At 33.9% G+C, this 12,748-nt stretch overlaps 2 protein-coding genes across 2 annotated transcripts; one reads left to right on the top strand and one right to left on the bottom strand.

Moving 5' to 3' along the window:
• Window positions 1-3,786: 3,786 nt before the first annotated feature.
• Window positions 3,787-4,705, bottom strand: ccl20a.3 (chemokine (C-C motif) ligand 20a, duplicate 3). The gene is made up of 4 exons (XM_016241432.1): window positions 4,580-4,705; window positions 4,252-4,351; window positions 4,065-4,142; window positions 3,787-3,950 (listed from the first exon to the last, which is right to left on the bottom strand). The coding sequence occupies exons 1-4, from the start codon at window positions 4,656-4,658 to the stop codon at window positions 3,908-3,910; spliced, it is 300 nt and encodes a 99-aa protein (XP_016096918.1). The 5' UTR covers window positions 4,659-4,705; the 3' UTR covers window positions 3,787-3,907.
• A 4,167-nt stretch (window positions 4,706-8,872) lies between these two features.
• Window positions 8,873-10,866, top strand: LOC107557865 (monocyte chemotactic protein 1B-like). The gene is made up of 4 exons (XM_016241430.1): window positions 8,873-9,088; window positions 10,186-10,294; window positions 10,411-10,488; window positions 10,727-10,866. The coding sequence occupies exons 1-4, from the start codon at window positions 9,013-9,015 to the stop codon at window positions 10,746-10,748; spliced, it is 285 nt and encodes a 94-aa protein (XP_016096916.1). The 5' UTR covers window positions 8,873-9,012; the 3' UTR covers window positions 10,749-10,866.
• The last annotated feature ends 1,882 nt before the right edge of the window (window positions 10,867-12,748 follow it).

Here is a 12,748-nt window from a genome sequence, read left to right as displayed (position 1 = left end):
AATGTCAGTCCAATGGAATGCAACGGGCGGGGTTTCTGGAAGTGGAAATCCCATACATTTTCTCCATAGGGGAATTGATTTTTAATGATAACTTAAACTTTCAAAAAACATACATACTTTGAGCACCGATATTATTAATCGGTGATATATGATTTTGTTGAAGCCAACGGCCCACATTAATTCAACTTATTCTTAAAATAATCATGTTTAACTGCAGAATTCCCGGTAAAAAATGACATTGCCCATGGTTCTGCAAAAAATCTATTTGTAGATGTAGTTTTTTTCCTTATTGAGGAAAATATAATGGTTGTTATTCATCATCTTAAATAAACCCTTATATTAAATGTAAAATATGGTACTATCATGTTTTGGATATGATACTCTCATTGATTGTTAGACATTCATCATAGAAGTGTTAATGTATTAAGTACCATGCAAATATACCACATTATGCGATCTTAATGATTATTCATTACTGTAAGTACTATGGTTTTGGTTGAAAATAATGTTTGTTTTAGGCCCCAATCTGAACCTTACCCCTAAAAACTGAGGGCAATGATTGGCTGACCTTTTAGGATGAGCAGCAATATTCCCTTTGTGTACATCTATGAGAGCAAAGTGGCCCATTCTTAAAATAAGCTGAGTGAACACAAGGAATTCCCTGAGAAATATAGCTCCGGTTTGGTTTTGTAATTTTATTAGTTTATAACCAACAGAGCACAATGAAATTCACAATGCTGTGAAGATAAAGTTGTATCGACACCTATGCTGTAATAACTCTTGTCATGAGTCAGCTCAATAAACTCAGCTATTAGGATTTTACGGTTCTTTTCGAACCCTAAAATAGTCCGTTTCTTGCACAGGTCTGTGAGAACACGGTCGTCAGATCCACAGCTCTGGGATCAAACCTCCTAGCCTGGAGCTGTAGATGAAATAATCAAACATAATGCAGAACGACACTGTCTGTCTGAGTTATTCTCAGTGCTAGTGTATTCTTTAAAGGTCCCATTAAATAGCTTGACAAGGGCAGCTTTATTTATTTATTTCAGGAAAGCAGGACACATTGCATTGCTTAGGCCAATCCCTTTTTTTTTTTTAAATAAGCAATATGCTTTAGTCACAGTGCGTGACCCAAGATTTCAACATTGAAACTCTGAAATTGTGATCTTAGCTCATTATCTAAAGACTTTTGGCTAATATGAACAGCAATCAGACATTCATACGTGTATGAGTTCATGTGCCGGGGGAAGTTTGCCGTTCAGCGTGTGATTGCATAAAAGGAAAGATTAGAGCTGGGCAGTGGAGCTGTTTTGTTGCCGAGTTCCTGTTTGTGTGTGTGGGTGTTTAGGAATGTGTATTTCTCCATTATTCAGCAGGAAGTCCTCTGTGTGTGCAGCAGTGCAGAGAGGACCGAGGCAATGGTGTCATTGCCAGGCATGGCTTGACTGGAGAGCATGGCTAGTAATTAAACCACTCAGCTGCAGGAAGTGTGTGGTTGTAATTTTGGGGACAAAATGGCTTAAAAATTGTCCCTAGAAGCAGCCAAAAATTCATTTGGGGGATGCTGTAAAATAGAGAGTGGTCCCTAAAAAGAGTAAATAATGTGTTCTTCATCTTTACTGTGTTCAGTGCTCTGAAATGCCAAAGAGATACTTATGAAAAAGTGGGAAATTAAAAGAATTTTGTAGTTTTTCTCTATCTGTATTCGGAAAATTATTCCATTAAAATAATTGAAATGCTTCGGCTGTTTGCAAGTCCTACATCAGACATCAGAATACAACTTCAAGATGTTTTTAATACTATATGAAACTGTCTTCTCAATGAGTGTTGGGTGTTCTCCTTCTGAAAGGGATTAAAAAATTATACTTTTGTGTTCATTTGTAAGTTTGAAAGCTTCAGTAGCCATTCAGTGTAATCTTCCAGTTTTCTTCGTTTATGTTCCACAGAAGAAATACAAGCATAAGGGTTTAGATCATCACGAGGGTGAGTATAAATGATGACAAAATTTGTATTTGTGGGTGAACTATCCCTTTTAAGGCTAACATTTATATTTTGGCTGCACCAGTTGTTGTTTCTAAACACAAACAGTATGATTTACTCCGGTCCGGTCAATTTGCAGGGAATTATGTCTTTCTTCCTCGTTCTTTCTTTTTTTTCTTTTTTTTTTACAGTAGGCAAAATCTGCTAGACTTTCCCCTCATAATCAGATCTTCTTTTCCTTTTATCTGTTTATTTAGGCTATCATTTTGAGCACCTTGCATCTATTTGTATACTCAGGAGCCATTCATATTGAGAAAGTAAGTAAGAAATACCTAATAAACTGTGCAGTTATAGAGAGAGTATATTAAAGTAACAACTGTGTTTATTATAGATTTGTTGTTATTATTGATCTCTCATATGCTAAGGATGAGGCTACAGTCGCTGGTTTAGGGTGACACCATGTGGATCTTAGGGGTATTTTATCTTTTTTTTTACTTCACTACAACTATAAACTCCACCATAATGAATGCCTAACCCCAACCCAGCACTTGACCTCTTCTTAAAAAGTTCAAGTCAAGTCAAGTCACCATTATTTATATAGCGCTTTTAACAATACAGATTGTGTCAAAGCAACTGAACAGCATTAATTAGGAAAATAGTGTCAATAATGCAAAATGACAATAGTAAACACTCATTTTTCAATTAAAGACAGTTCATCATTGAATTCAGTGATGTCAACATCCAGCTCAGTTTAAATAATATCTTTGCAATTATGTCAACGATATCGCCGGAAATGAAGTGTCTGTATATATAAAAGGCTGTATTCTTCCCTACCCTCCGGCCTGAGAGCGCTGGCCTGATGCTGCTGTCCTCCTGACACCGCTGTGACACACAGGATGGCTCTGCAGATGGTAATTATTGGGTGAAGCTCGCCACACATGAGAAAAACAATGCATGTGTCAATGAGTATTAATTTGACAGATGTCTTTCAAGGTATGTTAATTTAAACCACAGAGACGTTATTCTGCATTCCAGTCCTCTCTCATAGGTGACATCATTAAGGTAATTTCCCAGAGCTGAAGCAAGTAGCCTATGGGGAATTTCTGTCCTAAAGCCTTTCTGGCATCTTATGAACTCTGGCTCGTTCTCTGACCAATCACATTAAAGTATTCAACTCACCTCATTTTATTCTATCACAGAAAATGTCTCTGTTCTTTCAGTCTATGCACTTTATGTGCATCACACGGTAAGTAGTTAATCATTAAGCACAACTTTAACTCAAATTAAAGCTGTGCTCTACATCTTCTAATGTGCAGTTATTTTACTGATATTGTTTTGAAACCCATCGTATTTGTATATAAATATATATTCTATAATGATTCTTTTTTTTAATTATTTGTATTATTGTTCAGATATATAGGCTATGTATGTGTGTGTGCGTGTGTGCGTGTGTGTGAAATATGAATAATTATTATATGCAAGTTTGTTACATTTAATTACATTAATTTTCTGTTTTATATATATGTATATGTGTATATATATGTGTGTGTGTGTATATATATATACAGTGGGGAAAAAAAGTATTTAGTCAGCCACCAATTGTGCAAGTTCTCCCAATGTGTGTGTGTATATGTATGTGTGTGTGTGTGTATATGTACACACTATTATTGTTATTATTATTCAATTTTATTCATTGAATTAAGTTTGAGGTATACAAACATAATTTCAGTACAAAAGGCAAGTTTTCTCTTTACATAGAAAATTTATTTTAATGCATTGAATTAAAAAAGCAAACAAACAAACCATATAAAATAACATGCATATACAAATATGCAGATTAAATATGCAAATTTCATAAAGAAATAGATCCTCCTCCATGAAGAATTATTCTTGTAGTAACATCTGTTTAGGCACAGTAGTTGTACAATTAGACCCTTGAATGTTTTCTGCTGATTACTTGCACTTTCTCCCTAAAGAACAGAAAAGAGATAACAGAGTCATTAGCTTTCATTTCAAGGCTGTTCAGTTCATCTGTGTTCATTTGTTTTTATTTATCCACAGCAATCACATATCTGCAAGCTTACCTCAGCTTACGGATATTTTCCATCACCCAGGCTTTGGTGGGGTCTGTGCAAATGTTCTTGCCTCTGTATGTGTGGAATCTGTAAGGTAAGTTTTGGTTAGTTTCTTTTCTCTCCAGGAATCAATCATAACACATATAGTCAATCAATACATAATGCACCATATATGTAGAAGGCATCTTATTCTTACATGACAGCATCAATGTGGCAGTTTCTTGTCATGGTCTGAATGGAATATCCTTTGATAAATGCCATTGATATTATTCCTTTGGTATATTTCCTGCAACATGCTGTAAGCACAATTAAAGTTTAGTTTTTTTTGTAACTTTATTTAGACATTAGAAAAATATCTTCACATTATGAACCTCAGATTTTAAAAACATTTTCCACATAACAGTGTCTCTGAGAAACAAAACACTTATTACAGTAATGGAAAGAAAACTAAAAATTCATCAATGAATGTGCAAATAGCTTTATTATCAAAACAGTTTTGGAAAGAAATAAAGAAATGTACTTACACAAAGCAGAGGCATCTGTACGTAGTACACTAAGAGCTGCAACCATAAGTACGATCACGGTAGCTGAAATTCGAGTCATCGTCTGTGTGTCTGTGTGTGTGAGATTCTCAGAGTCAGAAAAGAAATGTGCCAATTGTGAGAGCGTGCAATGAGACTCTAGCTTTTTTTATAGGGTGGACGTGGAAACACCCGAGTCAGGGTTTTCCATGCATACGTAAACAGAAGTACATGTGTACAAACCAAACAAATTTAGCCACAGTGAGATCTTATCTGACCTGTCAGTCAAACAGGTGCAACAAGGAAGAATACAGAGGAAAAGTAAGCTTGAGGGAAAGCACAGAGTTTTAATGTTTACTTCCCTGAAAGAGAGAGTGAACCATCAACATATTTGAATTGTTTCCTACTGGTAAATTAATAGAAACAATGTTGGAAACTCCAGGAGGCCTTAGGTACAAATTGAAGGTCATTAGAACAAAGGAAAAATTCTGAACCAAAAATTTGCTAAAGAATGCTATGACATAAATAGCTGTAATACTAAATTAGATGAATGAAAACACCAAAGGGTGGGTGACATAGTTTAATACTTCTATACTTTGACTGTATTGTCATTACTGTTGATTATATTATATTATATTGTCTTATAGTATATTCTGTATGTTGTTTTGTGTTAAGTGTTTTAACTTTACATTTATGCATTTGGCAGATGCTTCTATTCAATGTGAGTTATATTGCATTCTGCGTATACATTTGATCAGTTCATGCTTTGGCTGGGAAACCCTACTCTTTGAGCTACAGGAACGCTAAAACGTTATGGGTGTTTAAAATTGCTGCAGTGACAATAACTGAGTTGAGATGTTTTTTGTTGGTGAATATCTGGCAAATAAACTAACAAGTATCTCCATGCTCAATTTTTGGAGGCAAACGCATTCAGATTTTATTCTTTACAAATAAGCTTACTATACACATGCAGTGTACTGTGAGCAGCACATTAGGAATATATAATGTAATACAATATTTTAAAGGATAAGTTCACTTCCAGAATGAAAATTTACTCACATTTACTCACCCTCCACTTGTTCCAAACCTGTATGAGTTTCTTTCTTCTGTTGAACACAAAAGATGATATCTTGAAAAATGTTAGTATCCGAACAGTTAATGGGCACCGTTGACTTCCGTAGTATTTTTTCCCCCTACTATGGAAGTCAATGGTCAACAGAAGAAAGAAACTCATACAGGGTTGGAACAAGTGGAGGGTGAGTAATTGATAACAGAATTTTCATTCTGGAATTGAACTTATCCTTTAAGTTTCAAGTTTTTAAAGGTTTAAGTAATATAATATTTTAACTGTTTGCTTATCTGCTTTTAAAATAATTTTGACCCACACTAAAATTAACAACTTTGCTGAAATAAAATGTTATGGCAGTTGCAACTTGCAGTGAACTTATCTTTGCACTTTTCAATATTTTTAATAATTTTTTAATGAAAAACAATTATTAGTTATTATAAGAATAGTTAATTAATTTATTAAAAGAATAATTAACACAAAAATGAAATTTTGCTAAAAATGTACTCATCCTCAGGCCATTCTAGATGTAGAGTTTATTTCTTCATCAGAACAGATGCTAAATGCTAAATTCCTCCAAATCTGTTCTGATGAAGAAATAAACTCATCTAAGTCTTTGATGGCCTGAGGATGAGTACATTTTCAGGATTTTTTTTTTGGGGGTGAACCTTTAAAATTACCATTGCATAAAAAAACTTTTACTATTTAAAGTGAGATTGAACAACATTTGAATTTGTTCTTAAATTCACTTCGACACATGGAATATTTTACATACTATAAAACCACTTGGAATTGCCAGATCAGATAATGATTTGCTAAAAAGGGACATGGTGCATTTGGCATGGGACTTTTGAAACCAGGAACTGGGAATGTCCACCAGGACAAGCACTCAAACCTTAATCTTTTGATTATAGAATGAATGCATTATTGAATTATGATTATATTGTGTTTTATGATTCTATAACATTTTTGATAGATAAAACCACACACACGCACACAAATGGATAGATCTGAACTACCCACATGCTCAGCGGCGTCCTCATTTCCACATGCTAACGTGTGGTTTCTTGTGGGTGTGTAGAATTACATATATTTTCTAGGTCATAATGTTTATGTAACTCATGTCCTAAAATCAAAGGATGAAATAGGTCATAAGAGTGAGAACAAAGCCTAACAGTGGCTCCTTTAGCAATGAATCACTTCCCTTCAAACCCACAGCCTTCGCTTTAGTCTTCCTGCTTGACTTTAGACACCAATTTTATAGCATTTCTCTCTGTGTTGGTTTTACTAAAACATTTTCAGATTCTTTCATTTACACCTCCAGGTTTAGAGAGGTGTCATGCTGCTTGACATTTTGAGTTTAATTTCTATGAAACAGACTTATGATCTTTTAAAACGGAGGAGTGTCTGGATTAGAATTAGAGTAAGGTTTAAGTCATATCAGGTTGATTATAATATTGTTTTTTGTTTTGTTTTTTTACATCAAAGACTGCCATCTGATCTGAAGCTGTGATAAGAGAATTCGATGAGTGTTCGATTTCCAGGAAAGGCGGATGCCTTTGACTGCTGAATGTTAGTCTAAATGTTTGACTAGATGTTCATTTTATTTAAATTATTTGTCTTGAAAGTAGATGCGTAGAAATTATATTTAACTCAAGTAACTCATGTGCCATCACAGACATCTCTATCACATATTCATCTTGGAAAAATTGCAAAAATGCTCACTTGAAAAAGAAAATAGTTTATGAAAAATTCAGCTACAGTATTGGAGTCTTAGCTGTGCTTACTATTGAATGTTTAATGAACATTTGCATGACTTTGTCTAGAATAAAATTGGAAACGAATTTGGACAATTTGGAATTCAAATTTTGTATTCACAAAATACAAAGTTAAAACTATCTGCTCTTTTATGGACAAGACTTTTATTTGTGTGGGTGTGTATGTATATAAATGTGTGACCCTGGACCACAAAACCAGTCTTAAGTAGCACGTGTATATTTGTAGCAATAGCCAAAAATACATTGTATGGGTCAAAATTATTGATTTTTCTTTTATGCCAAAAATCATTAAGACATTAAGTAAAGATCATGTTCCATAAATATATTTTGTCAATTTCCTACTGTAAATACATCAAAACTTAATTTTTGATTAGTAATATGCATTGCTAAGAACTTCATTTGGACAACTTTAAAGGTGATTTTCCCTATTTAGATTTTTTTGCACCCTCAGATTCCAGATTTTCAAATAGTTGTACCTCGGCCAAATAATGCCCTATCATAACAAACCATACAACAGTGGAAAGCTTATTTATGTAGCTTTGAGATTGTGTATAAATCTCAATTTTAAAAAATTGACCCTTATGACTGGTTTTGTGGTCCAGAGTCACACACACACATATACACACGCACGCACACACACACACTCTCACACACACTCACACACATATACACACGCACGCACACTCACACACGCACACACACACACTCACACCCACACATACACACACGCACACACACACACACACATAAACACACACACACGTATATATATATACATATACAGTATATGTACAATTTTGACCTATTTAAGTTTTTGTTTGCCCCCATTTTTTTCTTGCAATAAATAAACATTTATACATTATGTGGGTACATTGTTCTTCATTATTGTTCTAAGATCTCAGTTTTTTTTTTAATTGTCCAATTTTTTTTTAATGAAGATCAGTCATGACACCTAAAATATACAGCTCATCTTATACTGTACATTAATACTGTACAGTTTAACATAAAATCTCATGTTGAGGAAAAAGGTTCATCTACATGTTTACCCAGCTACACTTTTTTAACCTTAACTAACTTTTTTATGATTTAAAGATAATCTATTCCCATTTTTCAGTATTAAAATTAGGCAATTGTTTGTTGGTTGTCTTTTATTTGTTTTTGTGTTTTTACATATATCTTAAATAATGTTTTGTGTCTAAACCAGTAATTTCGGTGATTACACACTTGTGATCGTATCACAAATTGGGATCGATTTTCTAATTATAGTACCCATGATAGTGAGAGGAATGGAATATCCCATTTTAGTACTCAAATTTAGCTGACCTACTAATATTTAACCCAAGACACCCTGATTTTCCCCCTGTCTTCCACCCCTCAGTGACGCTGCTGTGTGGTCCACAAATTCCCCTCATGAACAGCTATATAATGTAGCTTTTGGGGATGCCAGATAACGTGGACTGAGAGCTCTACATCTTCATCATCACCATCCTCAACACTGCTGCTGCTGTCTGCACAACTGTCATTAACTTGTTGAATACTTTTGATCAATTTCATTTTTCTTTTTCACCCATAAGTGGCTTGTTTCCCCTCCCATGATGAACAGACTCGTCCTGACGTCATCTGCGCTGCTGCTGTTGCTGTGTGTCTGGGTCAACTTGAGTCAAAGCAGTAAGTAAAACCGACTTTTCTCAGACAATCTCTTTGGTTTCAAGTGTTGCTCAGTGCTTTGAGTTCACAAAGCTGCTCTTGAAATGTAACCACATGCATTTTTAATCATTTAGAATTTGGACGGTTACATCCGCCATACAGCTGAGACGCTGCAATGTTTAATAATCAGGAATTTTGCAGTTGATTTGATGACTTAACTGATATGATAGATTTATGTCTTAACTCAGTGGCAAATTGAATGTAACTGTTTATCTAAAAAAATCTGACAACTTATTTGAGCATCACTGACATGATATGGTTTTGATTTCTGTAATAGTACTAATAATATGAATGTGCTAAAACTAAATACACAATAACCAGGTTTATATATTTATCATCAATAAATCCAATTTGTTTCATTTGAACTAATTTAATATTTCTTATTCCACATCTAGCCAGATTTTAACCGTTCATACTTTTTAACTGAACAGATTCATATTGATTCTAAACAATTGTAATAAATTAATTTTGAAAATATGAAAATCAAGCCTATGCTGATAGTTAATAATATAACTATTGCATGACTTTTTGAGTGCATCTTAACTATTTCTTGCTAATTAATGTATGAAAAATATGCGTCACATTATGTTTATTAGTTTGTTTATGTTAATAAGACCTACATTTTTGTGGAGGAAAAAAAATAGAAATTTTAAAGAATAATTATTTAGATCTTTAACTCAAAATGATTAGTTGGACAATTTATTTATTTTTATTATTTCTATTTCTATTTCTATTATTTATATATATTATTTATTTATATCATGACTCCAAGATGCCATTAATTAAATTGAAATACAAGTTACCAAGGAGATTCAAAGACATTGTTTTATAAAAAAAAGTTTATATTTATATTTATGCATATAGCAGGTGCTTTTGTCCAAAACGACTTAAAATAGAGAAACAATTTTTCACAGAGTCAACTATATTAATAGTATACAATGCCAAGTTTATTACCAGGAAAATGAGCAAATTAATGAATTTTTGAATAAAGCTATGGGTCAGGATAGTTGATCAAGTGTCATAAAACCACATAAACTGAGAGTCTGTCATGTGTTAAGGTCCAGTGAGGTGCTGTACCAAATATTCATCACTGCCTTTTCCTGTCCTCCGACTGAAAGACTTCACCCGACAGGACACCACCATGACCTGCAACATAGAGGCTGTCATGTGAGGAGCAGCACTGGTTTTGTCTTAAATAGATTAACATTTTGCATTAATGTTTATGTAAGAGAACAATCTGTAATATCTGTAATATTTAATCTAGAATATTCTCTCTCCTGTAGTTTTACTACGGTGAAGAACAGACAGATCTGTGCAAACCCTGATGATCTATGGGTTCAGAACGCTATCGTGCATATCCAGTGAGTTCAGCATTACACACACTTACATTAATGTTTCTTGGCAATGGCACATGAGCACAAGACTTAAAGTGGCTATAGTGAATGACTAAACTGCAAGTATATTACTGACCCAGTGTAAAGTTTTGTAATGTGCAGTGTCATATGTCTCCATATGCTGAATATACTGGTAAATATGAATGAGCTAAAGTTCAAACTTGAGAATCCTCTCCTAAGGGTTTTATTTAATTGTCTCTTGCAGGAACACAAAAAAGTCATCATAATGTGGACACCATCAGATCGGTCTAAAACTGGCTTAAGCTGAACAAATGAACAGAAACAGAAATCCTTCTATAAAATGTATTGTTTAGAATTTATTTTTATAATTAATAAATGGTTTTGACAGCAACACTGTTTTGTTTTGTCTGTAACATTTCTAGTAAAGTTGACACTTTGTGAATTTGTGCACAATATTGTATGCTCATAAGGCTGCTCTGGCATTACAGCACACTAAAACAAATATTCAAATATTCAGTAAACCTGGGCAAATGAAAGTTTGTGAGCACATACAGTAGACAGCAGGTGGCAGTATGTGCCCAAAAACCCAGCTGCCCCAAAATACACATACAATCCTTAATGTTTTGAATAGGATATGTATTTAGTGCTTGTAAAAGCATTAGTAATAATTAATCAAATGTATCCTCTTAAGTAAGCAGAGTGTTGAAATTATGTTGTCAAGACAGCTGCATTTGTCTTGTCTGATGAACGTTTTTGGATCGGTCATCCCTTGCTCAGGTGGAAGGCCAACATTCAACAGGTCATCATTATTTGATTGTGATATACTTAGGGTTTTGGTACCCTAGCTAGGGTGTGCGTAATTAGAAGTTGTTGTTTTTTTCAACATGAGGCAGATCTAAACTACAGGTTCAATGGCCAAATTTGAATGCTATAAATGTAAAAATTCTCTGTGCTATCTTTTTTTTATTTAGATGTAAAATTGCATTTCTGTCAAATCTCACTCGTAACAGAAATTCTCTTACTTGAAGTCTGGTCACAATCTTTTAGTGACTTCAGAGTTACAGACTCGTTCTATAATCTACTGTTGTCATTAGTGGCCTCTGAAACACGGCTTGTTTAATTTACATTGTTGCTTTTGGTAGGCACTTTTATCCAAAGCAGCTTTCACTTAATGCATTGCTGAAGTCAACATTTTTGTAAACAGCCATGCAGTCATGTTATTTATATTCTCGTGAATGTGTTCTGCAAAGCCACTTGGTCATATTTTTAACTCTAATTTCATTTCCTCTGTTTTATTTCATTACTATTGCCCATTGGGGTTTGTAAAACAGTGAATCTCCATTTAAAGTTTCTGCAATAGTAATTTGTCATTGCCAATGTCAAAAAGGGCATATACTGTAGGATGGCAAGTCAGCAGCCTTAAAACTTCAGCTTTTCTATCTTTCTCCCATATGTCATATAACTGTTTGGCTGAGACTGAACATGACCTGCAGGGTGACAGGTCCAAACTGGTGAGCTGTTGTCAGCAGTTTCATATAAAAACATATCCTACATCCTTTTTTTTATGAAAAAGGAACTTGTGTTCCTTTTTCATAAAAACAAGGATGAGCATGTAAAAATACTCTTCACTGAATGATTTGTAAGGCATTTGTACAATCCTTATCCCTTAATAAACCCGACAGGATAAATAAGGACCCCGGGCATGAAATGGAGCTTGTGCCGAGGCTGTGATGCTGTGAAGATCTCACACTACACACAGTATGAGAATAGTCTTGCATGTCAAGTGTCAAAGAAGATTCTGTGGTTCAGAACTTGGCACATTTTCCTTTAGAAAGGAAAAGTATACATTTGTCCATTTGTTGTGAGTAATGTGTAATCTATAGAGTTAGATTTTTTTTTTAATATTACCATATTTCAAAGGTTGTGGTATTTATGAAACCTATAGGAACAATTGGAATATTAGAATATTTTGAATTAGTTTACTCCAAGTCTAATTTTAAATAATCGGGGTTTTTTTTGCTCAGTTTGGAGTGAGAAAGTATATATGTGACCCTGGACCACAAAACCAGTCATAAGGGTCAATTTTTTGAAATTGAATAAATAAGCTTTCCATTGATGTATGGTTTTTTTATGATAGGACAATATTTGGCCGAGATACAACTATTGGAATATCTGGAATCTGAGGGTGCAAAAAAATCAATGTCTGAATCAATGTCAAATCAATCAAAAATTAAGTTTTAATATATTTACAGTAGGAAATTTAGAA

This window comes from Sinocyclocheilus grahami, unplaced genomic scaffold (genome assembly GCF_001515645.1).
Source record: "Sinocyclocheilus grahami isolate Dianchi unplaced genomic scaffold, SAMN03320097.WGS_v1.1 scaffold622.1, whole genome shotgun sequence".
NCBI classification, from domain to species: domain Eukaryota; kingdom Metazoa; phylum Chordata; class Actinopteri; order Cypriniformes; family Cyprinidae; genus Sinocyclocheilus; species Sinocyclocheilus grahami.
The sequence above is the reverse complement of the archived record's forward strand: the minus strand, read 5'-3'. Positions and strand labels throughout refer to the sequence as shown.

Bases quoted from the DNA above. Each gene is read 5' to 3' on its own strand.
- LOC107557865 (XM_016241430.1), top strand. From the start codon at position 9,013: ATGATGAACAGACTCGTCCTGACGTCATCTGCGCTGCTGCTGTTGCTG. The intron at 10,295-10,410 runs GTGAGGAGCAGC...TCTCTCCTGTAG, and splicing joins TGCAACATAGAGGCTGTCAT to TTTTACTACGGTGAAGAACA. The intron at 10,489-10,726 runs GTGAGTTCAGCA...TGTCTCTTGCAG, and splicing joins AACGCTATCGTGCATATCCA to GAACACAAAAAAGTCATCAT.
- ccl20a.3 (XM_016241432.1), bottom strand. From the start codon at position 4,658: ATGACTCGAATTTCAGCTACCGTGATCGTACTTATGGTTGCAGCTCTT. The intron at 4,352-4,579 runs GTAAGTACATTT...TTGTGCTTACAG, and splicing joins TACAGATGCCTCTGCTTTGT to CATGTTGCAGGAAATATACC. The intron at 4,143-4,251 runs GTAAGAATAAGA...CTTACCTTACAG, and splicing joins TGCCACATTGATGCTGTCAT to ATTCCACACATACAGAGGCA.